The following is a 21,540-nucleotide window of genomic DNA, read 5'->3' on the forward strand; positions in this document are numbered from 1 at the left end:
TGTATGTATGTTTGTAATGTAATGTAATGTATGTATGTTTGTAATGTAATGTATGTATGTATGTATGTATGTATGTATGTATGTATGTATGTATGTTTGTAATATATGTATGTATGTATGTTTGTAATGTAATGTAATGTACGTATGTATGTTTGTAATGTTATGTATGTATTTAATGTAATGTATGTATGTAATGTAATGTAATGTATGTATGTAATGTATGTTTGTAATGTAATGTAATGTAATGTATGTATGTATTGTAATGTATGTATGTAATTTTATGTTATTATATGTATGTATGTATGTATGTTTGTTTGTAATGTAATGTATGTTTGTTTGTAATGTAATGTAATGTATGTATGTATGTTTGTAATGTTATGTATGTATGTTTGTAATGTATGTATGTATGTATGTATGTGTTTGTAATGTATGTATGTATGTATGTTTGTAATGTATGTATGTATGTTTGTTTGTAATGTAATGTATGTATGTAATGTATGTATGTATGTTTGTAATGTTATGTATGTATGTTTGTAATTGTAATGTAATGTATGTAATGTATGTATGTTTGTAATGTTATGTATGTTTGTAATGTAATGTTATGTAATGTATGTATGTTTGTAATGTTATGTATGTTTGTAATGTAATGTTATGTAATGTATGTATGTTTGTAATGTTATGTATGTATGTATGCAATTTTATGTTATGTTATGTATGTATGTATGTTTGTAATGGTATGTATGTATGTAATGTAATGTATGTATGTATGTATGTAATTTTATGTTATGTTATGTACGTATTTATGCACTTTTATGTTATGTATGTATGTTTGTAATGTTATGTAATGTATGTATGTTTGTAATGTTATGTAATGTATGTATGTTTGTAATGTTATGTAATGTATGTATGTTTGTAATGTTATGTTATGTAATGTAATGTAATGTAATGTATGTATGTATGTTTGTAATGTAATGTATGTATGTATGTATGCAATTTTATGTTATGTTATGTTATGTTATGTATGTATGTATGTTTGTAATGTAATGTAATGTGGCCTGGATCAGGGCAGAAACTATGTTGCTGTCTGGGTTTACAATTAAATCTTTTAAAACAACCATTTTGTTACTATGTAAATCTCAGGAAAAAACATTTATTTTGTTTTCTAAGCAGACACACAAATACATAAAGTGAAGATTCATAAATCGTTATCCAGAATCATTGCAGATAAAGACAAATGTGTCTGAAGCATCTCCTTCTAAATGAATCATTTAGCAGGCCTGAGTTGTTGTCACACACTCTATAATAGTGAAAATGGCTGTAAAACTTTCTGTTTAAAACAAACCCGTGCGATATATGGGCAGTTTAGTCACAGGCTAAACCAACTCCATAAAGCAGGCTCTCAAAGAGACATCAATAGCTGTTAATATTTAATTTTGCCCATCCGATAATGCGTTTCACTGAAACAAATCATTACTATATTGAATTTGAGATAAATGACGTGCTGAAAATCTGAGGCTTAAAGCATTTTCCACTGTTCTGCAAAGTATGCAATTTATATGCATGTGTTATATAAAGACATATGCGCTTATTTATTACGCTTTCATTTCAGGGACAATTTAGATTCTTCATTTCCCAATAAAACACACAAAACAGTACAACACAGTGACATAAGGTCCTTTTAAAGTTTTATTCACTTAAACTTTTCAGTGTTAAAGCAACAAGAAAACATTTAGAATGTCCTTTGGTGTGATTTTTCTTTTTTTTTTTTTACATGTCAGTATATATACTGTATGTAAACTTATATTCTTTGATGCCAGCACGTTGCCAATATACTTTAGGAAAACTTCACAATCAAACTAAAGGAAAAAATAAATAAAACAGCGTAAATGAAATAAATTTCAGACAAACGTAATTGAATATTGAATAATATCTGTTCGCACCTTGATTGAACGCACTAAAATGTTGCCCTTAAACACATTTCAGCAATAATACAAAAAGTTTATGTTCTACATTATCTGTACTCTGTCAAGAAAATAACTTCTGTATTAATACAAAAATGAAATACACTGATGACTGTCTAAGCACTTCATCTGTTTGGGTGAAAACATACATCTTTGACCGTGGCCTCAGCAAACAGTCCGTCACATTTCAGAGTCATGGTTTTTAATCGTATTTTTCGGAGGATAGGGGTTGTGCCACATGAGTGTGACTAACATCACACAGACCCAAAGGAAACCCAAAAAATATACGAAAAAATAAATATATACTGTATCAAGGGTTACAGAATAACATTCACAAAAGCACATGGTGGAGGAAGGACGGGCTCTTGACACAAAGGACACTCTAAAGTTTATTTTGGAGGGTGGGGTCGGGGGTGTTGGCGGGACGAGCTCGATTTGAAAGCAGATCAAATGTGACAGTCTGAATAGATTTCCTTATATCCACAATGCACTGACAGCAAAGAATGCTTGTTTCTTTTCTTAAGTCTTTCTCCATATTATCAATGTTTTATCTTTTTTTTTTTCACACAATCCGGACAGTTTTCCATCACTCTGTGTCACAATAGCCAAAAGCAGTCTTACAGCCAACATGATACCCAGAATGGCTCAGGTGAGGGGCGGCAGCTGGCTTTACTTGTACATGCCGCTGGCTGAACGCAGCTCCCGTTGCCGTGGTGATAAAGGGAGGAAAGGGATGAGTATTGTCCGCTCCGATCCCTGTCGCTCTCTCGTTTTGTTAGGGGAGTGAGTATCTATTATGGCTTGGTTCACATCTCTACTTCCTCTTATTTGCTTCATAAAGCATATGCTCAGATAAATTCTATAAATAACACTTTAATATTTTTTTTTTTACTTTTAGATTTTTATATTGAATCAATTTTATAAATGCTATTTTTATTGATGTATTTATTTATTATATTTTGTCTGTCATCCTCTGGAATTTCGCTTTGATATTTGGGCACATTCCACATGGCCGGCCGAGTGTCGGTGGGTCTGCTGCTCTGCTCATACAGAAGAAGCTGGGTTGTCGGAGAGCTGCCTCTCAAAGGACTGCGACCCAGCAGATCCCCGTGAGGACGAACAGCAGCAAAAGCAGGATGGGCACAGGGGGGCAGTGAGAAGCCTGGCCCGAGTTCGAATCTTCGCAGGTGCCTGGATAGAGCTCGCACCGTGACTTCTCACACAGCAGGCCGGTGTACGCCAGAGGGCACAGACAACGGATGTTGTTCACACACTCACCACCGTTTTGGCAACGCAGAAGTTCATTGTCGCACACCCGGGCTGTGGCATTGAGAGGAAAAGGGTAAGCAGAAGACAAACACACACAAGCTACACCCAAACAAGCATGAACACTTCTATGATTACATAGAGCTCTATCCTGAGATATCATATATTCATCTATTGCTGAAAATAGACAGAAATAGTCAATACAAAGTGCAGGCAAAGTATTGATTGAAATGAATCACAAGTAGAAAACTTAATATCATTATTAATAGAAAATCATAAGTGAAAAATATTGACAGACATATTTTTTGTTGTTGTTGTGATTATAATTTCAATTATTATTTCCTCCCAAAAAAGTTTAATTGGCATCCCTGCTCATCGGCCACCTCAAAATTATCAAAAAAAAAGTAAGAAAGAGTACTATATTTCATCTGAATCATTCAAGAAAATGCCGCTCAAGAGACCTCAGCACTGCCATTAACCCAAACCATTAACATGGCGTAGGCTCTTACAAATTCCTGACAATGAATTGCATTCTCCATTATGTGCCTCTCAGGTGCATCGGTATGTTTAACAACAGGGACACCAAGGCCAGACCTTCTCCCATCGGCTGCAAGCTGTTGAGCAAGCTTCAGGCAAACAAATTCCAGCGCAAACTAGCAAAACCAACAGAGACAAATAAAAACCGATGAACAAGCCATGCCTCTCGCATCTTCATCAAAGCTAGAAAAGCACCTGCTGATTGGAAAATAATCATCCAACACGCAAACGTTGACCTCTATCAGCTTGCGAGGAACGGTTCTGGAAGGCCTTGTGCGTTGCAGCATCTGTTTAATGGCTGTTACTGAGCTATTTTGGGATGGTCTGAGCTGACAGGAAGAGCTGGATGATAGAGAGAGGAGGTGTAACTCTCCCAGTCATAACAGGCTGATTAGGGAGCTGGCAGAACTACATGGTCTCCAGCTTCTCTCTCTCTCCATCTCCTGTGTGGATATGGGCTTTATGGTTGAGTCAGGGAAAAATGAGCCCCTGTTTGTGTCCATAATTCCCCCTGTTCATCACTGCCGAGTCTTTTTACGATGCAGATCAATCGCTCCCTCGTGAAAACCCACACGCGTACCACAAAACAAGACTCAGACATTGGACCTGCAAGATGGTTTAACAAGCTATTTTAATTATCAGTGATTAACACATATAGATTGAATGTGTTCTATTAATATTAATCAGTACAGACATGCACATAATACATTTCTTAACATTTGGATGCACACTGATACAATTAAATTGTAATAATAATTATTATTAAAGTCATCATGAAATAAAAATCGACCCTTTTTACTTTGTTAGCACACATTACTAGCGCTAGAAAAAAAATAGTTTGTTGTGTTAATCTTTATAGGGGGGGTCTAATGCTATGTCATGATTTATTTCGTTAGGGTAACAGGAGCCTGTCATTTTGTTCTTAGACCATCAAAATCAACAATGTCGCTAAAGAAGTGATTTTCTGAGGGAAAGATAACCATGTTCAGCTTCCCAAATAACCTGGTGTTAAGGAAACAGTGGATGCAGTTTGTTTTTCCGGAGCAGCATCAGAGTTCTGCAAGTGTGTTTGTTTGTTCCCGTCATGAGTCGAAACCGCAGGCGGTGAGTGAAAATGCATCAAATGTCTGTTTTGTTGGCAATTGGCATGTAAGTGCATATAATGTTAACAACATGAACGCATAGTGAATCGAAAGTTATTCAGGGATAATGCTATGATGTATTGTGTATGTGTGTGTGTTTGTGTGCGCTTGTGACTATTTAGCTCTGCCTACTACACGCTTGCACCAATTTGGCTGTTTTCGGAAAGATTCGGTACAGCGTATCCGCTCTGGAATGGCATTCTCTCTCTGATGGCATCAGTTTGATGCTTCGGTTAAAAAAGGGAGGGGAGGAGCGCTAAAATCGGTTGCAACTTCCGGTTCACAGGAACTTTAAAAAGAAAAAAATTGCAGTGTATATCTTAATGTTAAAAAAATATTATTATAATAAATTAAACTGTGCTAAATTAATTTCATTATTTAGCTAAATTAATGAATTATCCTCATTAGATATTGCAGTAGTCTCTCTGTTCGATCTTAAAAACTTGTTGAAATCAGTGTCCAAATTTAAAGCAATGTTTGGGTGTTAGAACAAACTTAATATTCAATTACCTCTGAATACTATTGAGATTTTCAAAGGTTTGAATGTATCTTAAACATTAACTGTTCAGTTAAAGGGAATGGTAAATGTGATGTGCTTCTTTTGTTCTCCTGCTCTCTCTTCAGATCACAGTATAGTTTAGTGAGGTTAATTAGTTTGGTTGTTTTTTTCTTAAAGTAATCAAAGAATTCCTTTAAACCCATATGTTTTACTTCTGGGGCTCTGGTGTATCAACTGTCCTTTTCTGAGCACTTTTTTAACTCGTCTAGCTTGCCCTAAAGAAACGATGAATAAAAAGATGAAAAACAACTGTTTATAAAAGAGGCTTTATTGATTCTGAATATGAGCTTTTTATCTTTTAAATCTTCAAGTTGTCCAATGCTCTTTTATAGACAAGATGTTTCCTATTATAAATGGATCTTATTTTTAAAAGATGTGTAGGACATATTGAACGTTTGCAATTGAGACATCAATATTGCCTCTTACCAAACTGTCCATGAGAAGGAGATTGTACAGAAAGACGTAAGAGATAATAAGTTGATTGTGTCTGTGGAAAGAGTTTTAGAACAACTCCTCTTTGCAGGAAAGAGCGAATTGATCGATTACCTTTTCCATAACTGTGGCCTTTGGCAAGAGTGTTCTTGTGCTTCATCTGAGGACAGACTTAAAAGCAGCACAGTAGTTCTGTAGGTAATGTATCTCTCAAGATTGTGGATCTTTTTGGTTCACCCTGTGAGTTCAACTCTTTCTGTCTCCTCAGTTTGATATCCCCTGATGACCAGAAAAAGGTGCTGATGCAAGAAAAGCCCCGTCAGTGATTTATAGCTGATATGGGTGCTAACAAACACCTTTACCTACCAAAAGTGGGGGGAATGGAAACTATTTACTCGCTTTACTCTGCTGCTGGTTGAGTATGTATCTCTCATATCCTACAAACAGTTTAACCTATATATCCTTGCCCATGCTCTCCAGAGCCCAAGACATTTTTATCTAATAAATATGAGTAGCCTACCTATTTTGAGAGCAACAGAAGGTCTGTAAATGTTTAAAGCATGTGCACTCACAAGGAAAAATGTGCTCAGCCTCCAATTCTGCACTCATAATTTGCCTGCATGTAAATAAACCATAATAAGAGAATAAATTGAGGTATTTATTGGGTTTGCTTTTGATAAGAGGGATAATATTTATTGAGAACAGCAGTAGATTGCATGGTGCGCTGGGAAGAAAGGGCTTATTTGAAGAAAGATTTGAGCTTTAATTGCATACCGAAATCTGCATACAGATGGATGGGATCAGGAAAATGGGCGTCAAATTACATTTATCACACACATTTGGCCTTTGGGACTTTTAATAAGACAAATGCAACAAACTTAGATCTCTTATCTAGGACATCTAACAAAAAAGCGTCTGTGTTGATGACAACATCAAATTAAAATGGTGATGGTGCGTTACCGTAGTGCATACCATTGCCTGAAAGAGTCACATGGTAATGCATCTTCATGCTGGTGGGAGATGGATGTGTATAAAGAACATGTCTCTTTATTTCTCTTTGAGTACATCTTCCAGAACAGACAGTAATGGGAGTGCATTTGCCACATGTCATTATTTGTACCAAACTCTGGTTTACTTTAATCTTGTGACATGTGATGGTGTGAATTTCTGCTTCTCACACTAAACCAGCCTTGTACTGTTACATACAAATCCGCTTTGAACAGGACTGTCCAACTCACATTATTACAGCCAAAATCCCTTTGTGTTATCTGAGGCTTCGGTAAATGTTGACCTTTGATGCTGGAAGCCCATTGAAGAATACAAATCAATGCTTGACCTACGGATCGTTTCAACCGCAACACTTTGAGCCAATAGAGAAATCCAGCCATCACAATGTGGCCATAACAGCAAACAGCCAGAGAACACAGCGCAGGCATCAAATGTTCTGCTCACTTCAAATATTAGCTCAGCTGTCTGCATTCATCTGCACAAATGCACATGCATGGGATTCTGCCGAGATTTGTTTGCATGATTTATCTCTGTGCTCGAGAAAAACTCTACAGTAATACTATTAATAAAAACAATTCTAATAAATGATTATAATGATTCCCTCAGAATTAAATCTGCAGTTAAACCCCTAACAAGGCAGTATAACAGGTGTGACTGAGCCTCGGATGGAAGTCAGTCCAAATTTTTTTTGTTCCCAAGAGCTGTAAGCAAACAAGCTGCTCATTCCCGGTTACGCCAAAAAAGCAGCAGCAAACAGAGAAAATAGAGGGAGGGGGAGGGGGAGAGAAAAAGAGAGAGAGAGAGAGAGAGAGAGAGAGAGAGAGAGAGAGAGAGAGAGAGAGAGAGAGAGAGAGAGAGAGAGAGAGAGAGAGAGAGAGAGAGAGAGAGAGAGAGAGAGAGAGAGAGAGAGAGAGAGAGAGGAGAGAGAGAGAGAGAGAGAGAGAGAGAGAGAGAGAGAGAGCAGGGGACTGAAGCTGCAGGTTGGTTGGAGGTTCTACTTACATTTGCAGCCATTGTCCCAAAAATATCCTTGTAGACACTCATGGCACTTAGCCCCTGTCGTTCCCTCCTTACATCTACAATATCCTGTGCCATTACAGTGATCACTTTCTGAGCCAAAGGGATTACAATTACAGTCTGTAGAAACAAGACACACACATACACACAGTGGAGAGATGGGGTCTGTGGTCTTCAGTCTCTCAGATCAGCTCATGAATAAAGTCCCAGTTTTCTACACAAAAAGCATTTTCGCTCAAAACGGGCTTCTGCTGCCTTCTTCATGCACATTGCTAGTCTACAAAGGACAGATTTATAACCCGTATATATCTGAAAATGTACCTTACGTCTTTCATTTCAAATGAATAAAATGAGAAGCATCAGCTTTGGAAGGTGAGTGAGGGTGGAAAATGGAAACAATGGCCTTTAGTGAAAACATTAGGCCTTTAGGAAAACATTATGTTTGTGAATGTTTAACGTCTTGGAAGTCCCATAATGCAAAAGTGTAGGGTGATGCACTCTTACAGAATGACTGCACTGCATTCTGCATAGTTTTACGGCAATATATTTATAGATTTAGTTTTAGCACCAAAAATGAGTGGCATGAAGGGAAGGAACATTCAAAAGAGAAAATGAAAGTCAAGAGACACGTGGTGGAGGGTTCCTGATTGTGCATTTAAGTCAAATACTGATAATACTGACCATTACTCCTCAAAAGTACCTCAATTAAATCCTTGAAGCTGCCTATTTAATTAAAGTTAACATTAAAAACAGCATACTTAACAGAAAAAAAGTGTGATTTGATTTTCTCAGAGTAAGTGTGGGAATGTCAGTAGCTCTTGTTCCCCTACTAACATTTGACCAGAAGACATAGCCAACTACGCAGGGTCTGATGACTTTCTTGGTGATGAAGGGCCATTCATTAACCTACATCTCTGGGACGTCTACGGAGAAGACAAATATTTTGAGCAGATGTAGAGCTACTGTGCTACTTATATTCAACTCAACAGAGAATCTGATTCATTCGCTTGTGATTCATCTGAAAAACTAGATGTGTAGCCTGGAACTCTAATGTGTGTAAAGAAGTTTCACAAATCACAACTGCACTTTCTTTTTGTTTTCTATACTTCTTTTCAGTGTAAAACCACTAGCACAACAGAACTATATACGTGTGAATACAGCCTTAAGGTTTTGCTACGGAGTTAATACTTGTTTCATTTCTACAGTAAGTAGAAGACATTAATGCTTATTAATTATTAATGCTTTGCTAAAACACTAACACAAAGCTCTCCCAAGATGCACTTTGCAGATATTTTGACAGTTCTGTGGCCCCCTTGTGAGTACAGATTTGGCTGGGTTGAGGTGGAGGTCAGAGTCTGTGACCTGTAACACCTAAAGATGTGAGTGTAAGTCACACAGCCGTGTCCTGCTCCCAGACACCTCTCTTGCTCTCTTCTTTCTCGTGCTTTGTTCCCAGATTGACATATGCAGCACGCAGCACCTTTTTCTGTGGGTGCGAGCCCTCCCAGACACCTCACTGGGGAAGTGTGATTGCAGACATCACATCTGTCTCAAAATGGCACCTTTCTGGCTTTATTATCTTGTGTTTTTCCTTTTGTCTTTTCTTGTTCTATGCTTCATGATACCTTTTTTCCTCCTAATTTTACACTAATAAGCATGCCATTTTTTTTTCTGATAGTGTCTTTTGTTATAATCTGACATGTATCATTGCATTATATACTTGCTGGTTTTGTGGTCAAATACTGGAGGGATGTGGTTCAACGGGACGTTGCTGACTCACACAAGCATGCGTTGAAGAGGCTCGGGTGATGACAGAGATGGACAGAGACAGATAAGGGAGTGAAGGGATGATGGATGATGGAGCAATAGAAAGGGAAGGCCAGATGGCAGATTTTGGGGGGTGTATGAAGTGCGATAAACCGTGTTGGTGGATGGGAGTGCTGGAGGACTGACCTATGCAAACATTCTCATCGTCCAGCTCTGCTGAGGCATTGCGGTAGTATCCAAGCTTGCACAGCTGGCAGTGTTGCCCTCTAGTGTTGTGCTTACAGCTCACGCAAATGACGGTGTTTAGCACCTCGAGGTAACTGCAGCGATTGGAGTGACTGAAGCATTCACAGTCTTGCAAAAAGGGGAGAGAGATGTGGCTATGTTTAGGGTAAGTGTGTGCAAGTTGCGGCGGCGCTGCAGAAGAGGGGCACCACGGCATGCGAGGTTTGGATGGTCTGAAACAGCGGAAGGGTGGCAGGCACTGCCATGGATGCAGCCAGCGGTGTTAGATGTACGATCACCTTAAGATGAATGGAGAAGCGGTGTTGTTATTAGAGAGTTCGCCTCGAGCACACCACAGCAATGGAGAGGAAAACAAGACCAGGAATGGAAATCAAACACGAGCAGATGTAAGTTTCAAACTCGGCAGAATGTGATTGCACGTGTGATTTGAAATTTACATCCACAGTATTTATATTCTATTGCTCATGGAGAGTTGTCTCAAATAAATGATGGAAGGGTGTAGTGAAGGAGCTGGAACTTTAAAACATGAGAATAAAACAATGGCTTCTATTTTCTATGCCCCCGAAATAAAGTCTCTCAGCTTGAAAATGGCTACACAAACTGTAACCTCTCCACAGAAATAATGCCATAAAAATGAAAGACAAAGCACTTTTTTCAGTATTGATTCTGTCAGCTTCAAAATGAGAAATAGCACAACCAAATCAGAAATAACTTCCTATCTATTTCCCCACAGCCTCCAAAGAAACCAAACAACGTTTATCCAGGACCCACAAAGAGTCTGTCCTAGTTTCAAAGTGAAGTTGAATCTCAATGCTCAGATGCTGCTCTTGGCATAACATAAAGTGGTGGCCTGACCTGCCAGGGACACTTGGTCAACCAACTGGCCAGCACCCTCAATCCGAAGGGTCTGACAAATCTTCTCATTCATAAAGCCTCCCCGTCCTTCCCCCCTGAGATGATTCCAGGGCTTTCAGGAGAAATGAAGGGATTCTCATTATCAACATCTGGATTGAGGTCAGGCCTCCTCAGCAGCCTTGTCCCCTGTCCCTCGACTGGAGTCGAGACAGACATATCTCCTGTAAAGTGATCTCTAAAGCTGCCTGGATATGTCAATCATTTTGTCTGAAAAATGTTTTAGAGGACCCACTTTAGCAAAAAAAATTGACAGGCTTCTCGCCTGTGAGCCACAGCGGAATTATATCATGGTTCAATGTTCTCATCCAAACCCGGATCGGCAACATTGACTGTATACAACAAATGAATCCGACAGAGAAGCTTCCCCTTATGATTCATCAAGTAAAATCTCTGTCTCCTTGAATTTTAAAGACTCGTCCTCCAAAAACATTCGGGACAGAGTTTCCATGCTGATTCAGGATGGATTCAATAATCAAATTAATAATAATAACATATATAAAAATTCAATTAAACAAGGTAAATATAATAAAATCTATGTTTACTGTTACATCTTGATACTTTGAAAAGTGGGAAAAGTAAGGTACGGGATAGGTGTTCTGCAAGTACAGAAAGTACAGGACTCACTCTGGATTCATTCAAGGGATGGTGGTGGGGGGTAATTGGAACGACATACACTGACACAGAGTAGTGAGAGGATATGAATCGAGTCCTCCTACCTCTCTTACTGTTTGCAACTTGTACAGAAGGAACGGTTGACAAAGCAACTTGAGGAGCTACTGGACAAAATAAAGACAAAATGAATCAAATAAAAACATATTAAATCAACAGAAACACTAAATTATAATATGAACATTATCTAATGTTTGTACCAAATGAAGAATGAAGTTGACAATAAAACAAGAATGCAGACTATTTAAATCCTGTTTCTCTGTCATACAATAAATGATAAAAATAGACACAAAAAGAACACAAATTTGCACAGCGCACATTTCATTCCTTGCAGCTGTTGTGGTTTGGAAGTTTTCAACGGCTCTGGAAAAGAAAAAGCCTGCATTGCTGGCAGAAACTGCTCAGCTGGCATTAGCGTAGTTGAGCTTCCCAGGCTTCTTGTGTGAGAGCACGCAAGGCTTAGATCCCTACGTCCCGCTGCCAGTCCGACACAACAGCAGAACAACGAGGCTCAGAACAATCCCAAAGTTATCAGCTCATCATGCATTCACAAGTCAACCCAAGTTGCAATGAGCACCATGTCCTTTACTAACCTCCAGCCCCCAATTCAATCAAAACCGCTGTTTATTCAGGACTGCTGTTTGCATGATGCTTCTCTTTCTGCACAATGTATTAACTTGAATCAGTATAACTAAAACAGCCATGAAAACTCCCCAGCAGGGCTGAGAAAAGATTGAGAGGGCCCAAGAGAGTGCGCCATTCCTAATTAAAATGGAGGGCATAATGCTTTAAATCATCTTTGTGTGTGTCTTTATAGCTGTTCAGCTTGTTTCTTAGAAATGCTGATTGCTCAAAAATCTCACAGCTTTCAGATGTGTCAGAAAACGCAAAAAGAACATGTTTGTCCATCTGGAATGCGTCAGTATACAACAAATATACAAAAAAAGACTAGCTGTCAGCAAACTTCTGCTAGATCTGTTTAACTCTTATAGCAGTCTAAAAACTGTTCTTTGAGTCAGATTAAAGTAAGTTTTATCCAAGTTGAAAAATATACCCTACCTTGATTTCGGTTAGCGACACCTAGGGATGAAATGTTCTGCCGAACTGCATGCAAGCAGGAGAAATCAGGTGTTAATTTAATGCACTGGCTGTCGGATGTCAGATGCACTAGAACGGGTCCATTTTTGACTCATGTACACACAAACAGCTACACACATCTCCAGATGGGTCATTCATAAAGTTGACTCAATGAGAACAAGCAACCGATAGACCAATCACAGGTCCTCTCTAGAGATTGTATGTAATTGAGCTGTGTTTTGTGGCTTACTCTATATTAATACATGGGAATGACGGCTGACAGAGATGAAGGGGAATTGTGTCAGTCTTTCGGATGCACCATGTGAGACTGGACTGTGCACATGTGTAATCATGGTTGCTTGAGATACTTGTTTAATTCATCAAATTGATTCATTTGAATTGTGCTTCTGGATGAAAAAAGCTGACAATTGAAATGATGATTTGATGGGAATATCCTCATAATTACATACAATTCATTTCCTTAGATGAGGAAATATTAAGACTGGGAATGGGGCAGTCTCTCAGTCAATCTCAGAGGCAGCACTAAAGCGAAAGGACCAAACCAAACGTTTCTTCCATCCAACACAAACATGGTTGAGTCCCTTATGTGCTGCTTCATGGTTGACCTCTGTGTGGGCAAAGTGTGTAAAACGAGGACAGGGTGCAGGAATTCCAGTGAGGAAATTCGATTTCTTTTTCCACCAGGGACATAGCATGGTGGTTGGGGACTCGGAATGCATGCAGACGCAGGTTACTGACAGAGGAAACCAATCTTGAAGACCCATTATGAAATGGCCTCTATGTCCAATCACATTGGGAGAAATGACTCTTTTTCCATGTGATTCGGGGAATTCCGTGAAAATAACTATGAGTTTTGAGTTCAAGCTCCAGTAATATTTTATGATAGAAATTAAAGATGAAAAACAAATAGTTATTCTTGTAAAATTAAGCTGAGGGTGTCAACATTGTAAAGTGTTTCTCAATACTTAGATTAGTGTTTGGCTTTTCAGCATCACCTCATCAGTTGAAGAATATATATATATATATATATATATATATATATATATATATATATATATATATATATATATATATATATATATATATATATATAATTTTTTATTTATATAAGGTAAAAAGGAATGTTCTTACAATCATTTCAAAACGTGATTAGGTTGTAAACTAAAGTAAAAACTATTTGGAACCATCAAACTAATCTAATATTTGGAGAAACACTTCTTTCTCATGGAGGTTTTCTGTCTTTTTTTATAATCCAGTTAGACACAAAGAGTGAGCGCACAGCAATGAACAACCATTGGAGTTGCTAACAGTTTGGAAGTGATCTGCCCTCAGAATGACGGATGAATCCAGCTGTACTCTTTCATTACATTCCATGACACTCACACATGCAGGAGCCAGTGCCATGATACCCATGGGACGACGTTGAGCACTTTATTATTGATATAAAATGTGTTCCATATTACCAAGTGATTAGGAGTGATGCTCATCACATCTGCTCTTCATTAATGTTTTTGTTAGTAAAAACTTGGATAAAATTGGATAAATAAGAAGTGACAGCTTTTAATCAATGCCATCCCAGTAATGAAATGCAGTCCTGTACAGTCAAAATCTCATGTTAAAATATTAATTTTGCTCTAATGCTTGCATTAGGCAATTCTGGCAGGCTTAATAAACTTGAAATAGAATTGGGAAAAGTCAATAAAGAATTCAATTACCCTCAAGCAACTCAAGGAAACTGCAGTGTTTTCTTTTTCAGTCTCGGGCAAAACATCTCTGTCCTCAAGGACACTCTTTACAAGCTCTCTCTCTATAGTGTTTGTGAAAGGGAGAGAATGGTGTTTATAATTGTTATAGTGATGGTCAGGGGACAGTTTTATGGCTTCAGCTCAGTTTTGGTGCTAATGTATCATCAAACTGTTTGGGATCCTAGTTGTACGAGTGTCTCATCTTTGTGTCTTTCTGGATGGAGGAGTGTAAATTCACCATGAGGAACAGTGAGTGGATGTTCATGGTACAGTAGCATGTTTGACGGTGGTCTGAAGATTGAATAAGAAACAATGGATTGAGCCCATGCAGAAATGGCACGGCACAGGCCATGCTTTACAGCCAAACACAAAACACACTTGAGGAGAGGAGGAGAAGAGGAGAGGGTAGTGTCCACTTGGTTTGACGTACATTTCTGATTTAAAGTGCAACTTATAGGACTTTTTTTTCGTTCACACATTTTTTTCTCAACAAATGTTAATTGGTAACACTATAATGTATGTATAAATCAGCTTTGTATAAATCATTATCAACTCCAGTAATCATTCCAATGTTCATTAATGAATGTCTGTGCTATGTTATTCCATACACCTGTGATATGTTACACCAATCTATCCAAAGAGGAAATGTGTATATATGTCCTGGACCCAAGAGAAGTGAAGCGTGTGGAAATATTCAGGGCTTTACATGCATTCTGACTGGTTCAATATCTCTGTGGCTCTGGTTTTCACATTCAACCTTCCTGCACCTGTAACTCTATCTGTCTGCTGGCTTATGAGGCCCCTGGCAGGACCAGATAATACCAGATATTACCTGCATTTCTCCCTTTCTCCTTTGGAAGAGATCCTGAAATGCTTCTAAGCTGCTGTGGCATTTATGTAGCAAAACTGCTGTTTTCTAGAAACAGTTAACCTTAACCCTGTTCTAATGAGCTTCCAAACCAATCACATTAGATTACATAGTTTATATTCAATAGATCCAGTGCAAATCAGAAATTGACGTTTAACCAGAAGAGGACTTGAGGTAAAGTGAGAAGCAAAGCTGTTTATCTCGCACTTCCTGTTGATTTAGATCTATGAGTTTGTTTACTTACTAACTGGGCCAACGCTATTCGGCAGACCTAGAAGAGAGATGAGAGAAGAGATCATATTAGCAACAGTAAAGAACACGAGCAGTAGAATCAAAAAAAAGAAAAAAGAAAAAAAAGTGCAATAATGTCTATTTGAATATATATTAATGATATGATTCTAAATTAAATAAAATAAATCCTAAAATAAAAATGTATAAAAATGTAATAAAAATGTATAAAAATGTAATAAAATAAATCCTAAATTAAATATCAATAAAATGTATAAAAACACACAATGCACATAACATGTAATCTTGTTTTTGTGTTAAAAAATGTTTGTAGTGTACTTCTGGACTATCTTTCATTATTCTCATGCTACAAAACCTGAACAAATAAATCACTTTGATTACCATTTCAAACAACTGATGATAGCGGAGAACATCAGGATAACTCATAAAAAACTGAGCAAATTCAAAAGTAGGAACATGAATTATAATACATTACTAATAAAGAAAAATAAGGCAAAGGGCTAGGTATAAGAACTGGTGCTATGTTGCAAACAGACCATTTAGGCAGCAGAGAATTGAGGATTTTCTTTTGTCGTTGGAGACAGCGCTCTGGTGGCAGAAAGAGAGCTGAACTTACACCCCTGCCATGTGCCATCGATCTAGTGTGTGGCATCTAATCTCGCTCCCTGAGCTCTGCTTCATAGGGACAGTTAAGAGTCAAATTTATGACCTTTGGAAAGAGGGTTGAGAAATCACTAAGAAAATAGGCACCTCCAGTCACCTCCAACGAATGTGTGTGAAGACTGAGACTGAAAGAGGGAAAGGGGTAGAGAGGACAACCTGCATAGGGAAACATAAACTCTAACATCATGCTTTGGCATTCACATCTATTCTGCCAATACCAAAGAAAGTCCTTTCATTGATGAAAGCAAGAGAGGCATTTTCACACTTCACAAAAGACTTCATGCAAACTCAATTATATATGCAAACTAAAGCACATGGTAGTTTAACTTACTGCTTTGCTTCATTTTCAATTCACAAAAAAAAAAAAAAAAAATGTTTTCATTTAATTTCTAAATGGCCCCTATAGCACCCCCTGGGTTAACTGTGAGTTTTTATCTCACAATCCTAGCTTTTTTTTCTCTGGCAATTGCAAAATTATATCTTTCAGTTCTGACATTATTTCTCAGAATTGTGTGATATAAAGCCAGAATTGTGATATAAACTTGTGAAAGTATTTTTTTCCCACTCAGAATTGGACTTTATAACTTGCAGTTCTGACTATTTTATATAGTTTATATCTTGCAATTCTGAGAAAAAAGTCTATATCACAATTATATTTGAAATTGTTTGATTCTGTGGCAGAAATAAGCTTTCATACCCCCATGTGGCCTCCTGGGGGTCCCAATAGCCTACTTTAAAAAATTAGTTTAAAACACCCTGCTCTAGAGCCAAGATTTACTATTTTTATATATATTGCAACAATGCAATAGCACTAAATTATTTAAAATATATTATATATAAATAAGTATTTATGATAATATGGTCCCGAGATACAGTAAGGATTTGGTTTGAATGCAAGTCTATGAGATTTTTTTTCTTCTTGAACATCATGGAAAAATTACGGCTTATATTGACGCTGCATCTGACACCACAGAAACAAATAGAGACGTCTCTATATACTCTAAACAGCATCAACAGTGTAACACAGCACCTCTCATAGCACATTGTTCGCTCTCTTTGCTTTAAATACAGTCAGGCTTTTAGGCATGGTTCACATTCATCCTCACGATTCATGTAAGTGCTATACAACCTCATTTTTTATTTATTTATTTTGAGGTGGACAGTCGTCTGCCTGAGACGGACGCAAAATATCATGTGTCATATCATTAGATTACCTTTCAATCACAGCGGTTTTGAGCACCCCTCACCTGCTGGAACTCTCCATTATGTCAGAAAGCAGGAATCTAATTGTGAAGCCTGATGCAGAAACACATTAGGCTGCTTATGTTTATTGCACACTCCATTGATTTTTACCATCTGAACTTCTGCACTCTGGGGTCACTCGAGTCTCCAGGATCAACTGATGATGGTCAGGAGTGTGTGTGCTAAATGAATATATATCCAGGAGGATTTTTCCATTTTTCCTGCATCTGATTTTACATGTTAGGTTGCCATATTTTATGCTATCGTCTGTTTAACACAACTGAAATGACTGAATGACCTTTTTCTACACTGTCAGAAAAAAGTGCAATAATTATACCTTTAGTAGCTTACTGGCTTATAATGTTAAGTGTTTCTTATTGAATAATTATTCATTAGTGTGTGTGTGTGTGTGTGCGTGCGTGCGTGCATGTGTGTGTGTGAAACAAATCCATATTACAAAAATAAAAGAGGGAGGGCACATATCCGGTTCACTTAGTTTTGTCGTGGCCATGACATATTAACTCGTGGGAACGTGATAAGTTTTAGGAGAACATTTTGTCGCATGTTGAGGTAAAAACACAGTTTTCTCGTGGCCACAACTTAACTATGTTAAGGGAAGGACATCTAATTGAGTTAAATGCTTAAACATCATGCGTGACCAAAGCAACCGGGAATTATATCAGAAATAGATAGGTCTATAATAATATACATTTTTAATGAAGAATGACAAAATAAGGGGAGCATAAGAAATTATTATATTAACCTATATTATAGCCTATTATATTGCACGTGATGTTGCCAATAGACAGCATTTTGAATGAAGTTTGTTATTATCAATAAATGATAAAAGAAAGGTTGTGTGCCTCCTCATTTCAGAACACCACTGCATGCCAATGATATGCACATATAATGAATATTTTGAATCTCTATAGCAGTACATTGATGACTTTGAAAAAGTCGACATTTATGTGATTAAAGTCAAGTCGACTAGTCACTGATGACGTCATTTACGAGCTGAGACTCGAGTGCGGGTTGCCTTGTGCGCTACAGCCCACGTGGCTTTTGCTACATATATACCTTATTTTTATCAGTTTGTTTGTCTTTGGGTCATTCAATTTCTCACAGATTTCTGCTCGTTCTAAATCAGATACAGTGATTATATTTATATGAAAGCATTAGTTAGAGATTGACTGCATGTGAATTAATTTTAAGCTATTTTAATTTCTTTGTGGGTGCGATCAGCAAGTGATGTGCGCGTTGTCTGTATGTGTGTGCATTGCAATGCAGCAGGGCATTAGTTTAGAACAGCGATTAACTTATGTGTACAATAAGATGTTTAAAACTTGCCATTAAAGTCACATTAAAGTCAACTAGTACTTGCAACCTCTACCGATCGGTTTGTGCAACACTGTTTCAAGTAGAATGAATTAGCCATTTAAACGAATGAATTGATGACGAGATGACTTACTCATTTAGATATTTACCACCAGCTACTGACAAAAAAATTGTTTTGGGATAGTTTGCCCAAAAATTGTAATTGTTTTTTATTTACGTTTACTCACCTTTTTGTTGTTTCAAACCTGTATGACTTTTTTTCCTTTTGCGGAACGTAAAAGAAGATATTTTGAAAAATGTTGGAAACCGAACTGTTTTGTTTATTTCTAAAAATACTTTTTGTAATGTCTGTTTGATGATTTTCTCATTTAACACAATGATGAGTTTAAAATATTTCTCAGCCAAATTTGATGTGTGATTAATTTGAAATTAATTTGATTAATAGATTAACAGTTTTGATTGCTTGACACACACACACACACACACACACACACACACACACACACACACACACACACACACACACACACACACACACACACACACACACACACACACACACACACACACACACACACACACACACACACACACACAAACACACGTCGTGTTTCCATGTTTTATGGTGACTTTCCATAGGCGTAATGCATTTCATAATGTACAAACTGTACATCCTATCCCCTTACATTGCCCCTACCCTTAAACCTACCCATCACAGGAAACATTCTGCATTTTTACTTTCTCAAAAAAACTCCTTCTGTGCGATTTATACGATGTTTTCCTCATGGGGACCTAAAAATGTCCCCGCAAGGACAAGGATTTCGGATATTGCCATCTTTGTGGGGACATTTTGTCCCCATAATGTAGGGATTACCAGGCCACACACACACGCACGCACGCACGCACGCACACACACACACACACACACACACATTTTAAACAAATATTTAGTTGATTTTTGTGCAAATCTACCTTTCTATAAATTAATAAGACCCTTTTCTCACAATCAAGCAATTATGCTGTCAAAATACACCTACAATGTTGTATGAACTTGCACAGAATGATAAAGAATAGACAGTCTCTAGGGGGGGAAATACACCCACTCACACCTAAACACATGTTATACTGACAGTTAATTTTTCAGGCTTCCTCCCAGAGGTTGACGGGACGTAATTAACCCAACCTGGGCAAGATACCAGATCTGTCCTGCCCTACATAACACACTCACTCGCCTGCCAAGTCATCCAGCTTGAGGGATTCCCGCTGGACAGCAAGAAAATTTCGACTTGCCTTTTTTCCCGTTTGAAAGCCAATCTGTTCCTTAACCGTCCACTTCTGTCACCAGTGAAAGGACAAAACCCTCTATGATGCTTTATTTCATGTTTCGTGCTGGAAACGGTAGGAAGCTAGTTGAATTTCTGGTGGCCTCATTATTGTTGTTCTAGTAGAACAAAATCCTGACCTTCACAGAGTCTCATCTGTTTGCTTTTTCCATTCACCTGGACATTTCCAGAAAAGCTTATCTACAAAATTTCTACCCTAGGCAAAGTTCGTAATTACTTTCCCTGGCCACTTGCATCTCCTGGCCATCCATCATCCGTTTTCTACACAGATGTGAGCCGTGACATGCACAAGCAACCGCGTGGCTCAAAATGGAAGGAAATGTGACAATCCACACCGGCGGAACTTGTCGGCCAACCTCTGCTACAGTAACGTCGCCTCCATCTGAATGTCTTACAGGGTAGAGTGAATAGATTTGTATGGGAGATGGCAAGTATGAAAAAGTGCCCGCGATGAGTCACAGTCACAGTTAAGATTCTGGAAATGCGACACACAGCGGAAAATCCTGTGATGGAAGAAACAAATATTTGAAAGAGAGATTACCGTTGTGGCAGCACAGAGAAAGATGTGGAAAAGGCAGAGTTAACAAACCAGGTCTCATGGGGGAATAAGGAGAACATAACCCAAAACAAAGAAAGGGAAAAAGATAGAAAGAGAGAGGGAGCGTAATATGCTTTCGGAGTTGACACTACAAGAGTCAAGATGGAAATGGTAACCATGATGGTTGTGGAGGATATGCAGCCAGGCTGGAGATGTTAAAAATAATAATTAGATAACACAAATGGTACAAAATAACTCTCCTCTTCTGGGAGAAGACAAGATGGCCACCTGGCCCTTGAGATAACACTAATTAGAGCATCCGTACAGCAGTGGAATAAGGATCGAGGACACGCTTAATTACACTTCAAGATCGTTCATGTTACAAAACAAGAAAGGCAAACATCTTCTACAGGACTGAGCAAGTTCTAAGGCTGGAAATGTCCTCCTTGAGTGTATGTTCTTCCTAGAAGAAAGTTTGCTGAGGCTGGCAGGTGGGGGAGGAAGGGTACAGCTGTTATAGTTTCAGCCCAGGAACAACCATTTGATTCAAGGACGCCGAACAACGGCAGGCGAACACACTGACATCTGGCAGCCCTTTACTTATGTACACTAATTAAAAAACAAAACCAGCCATCAGTCGTACACTACGGCACCGCTGATAATAATTTACTCTCATTGCGACTGTCATCTCCAGATGTGTTGGGCTGTCTTTGCTAGCTGGGCTGAACAGAAGTAAATGAGGTATTATGAATCTCCTCCCTCGGTGGATCTCGCTCAAGCATGATTTCCATGGCTCCTGTGTTATGCTGAGTGGAATTTTGTATCCAAATAATTAAATGTTAAAAAGCTGTAAAATCAATAAGTCGCATAAAAGCGTATATCATGTTCAGCTTTTATCTTCACGTACTGAAGCTGAGGTCAATGAGGAGCGATAAAAACC

General features: G+C 38.1%; 1 protein-coding gene across 11 annotated transcripts in view; it reads right to left on the reverse strand.

The window, feature by feature from the left end:
- Nucleotides 1–1,302: 1,302 nt before the first annotated feature.
- The window catches only part of ntng1a (netrin g1a), a 118,611-nt gene continuing 98,373 nt past the window's right edge, over nucleotides 1,303–21,540 (reverse strand). For 3 of the 11 annotated variants that reach the window (XM_067434485.1, XM_067434486.1, XM_067434493.1), the window contains 4 exons: nucleotides 15,475–15,501; nucleotides 9,876–10,043; nucleotides 7,908–8,042; nucleotides 1,304–3,281 (listed from right to left, as the gene is read on the reverse strand). In XM_067434485.1, the coding sequence (XP_067290586.1) occupies nucleotides 3,043–3,281; nucleotides 7,908–8,042; nucleotides 9,876–10,043; nucleotides 15,475–15,501 (569 nt within the window). In that variant the 3' untranslated portion in view covers nucleotides 1,304–3,042. Of the gene's footprint in view, nucleotides 3,282–7,907; nucleotides 8,043–9,875; nucleotides 10,044–11,566; nucleotides 11,627–12,578; nucleotides 12,624–15,474; nucleotides 15,502–21,540 lie in introns of all 11 variants that reach the window. The other 8 variants (XM_067434495.1, XM_067434490.1, XM_067434489.1 and 5 more) reach the window with 8 other exon arrangements.

This window comes from Pseudorasbora parva, chromosome 24 (genome assembly GCF_024679245.1).
Source record: "Pseudorasbora parva isolate DD20220531a chromosome 24, ASM2467924v1, whole genome shotgun sequence".
NCBI classification, from domain to species: Eukaryota; Metazoa; Chordata; class Actinopteri; order Cypriniformes; family Gobionidae; genus Pseudorasbora; species Pseudorasbora parva.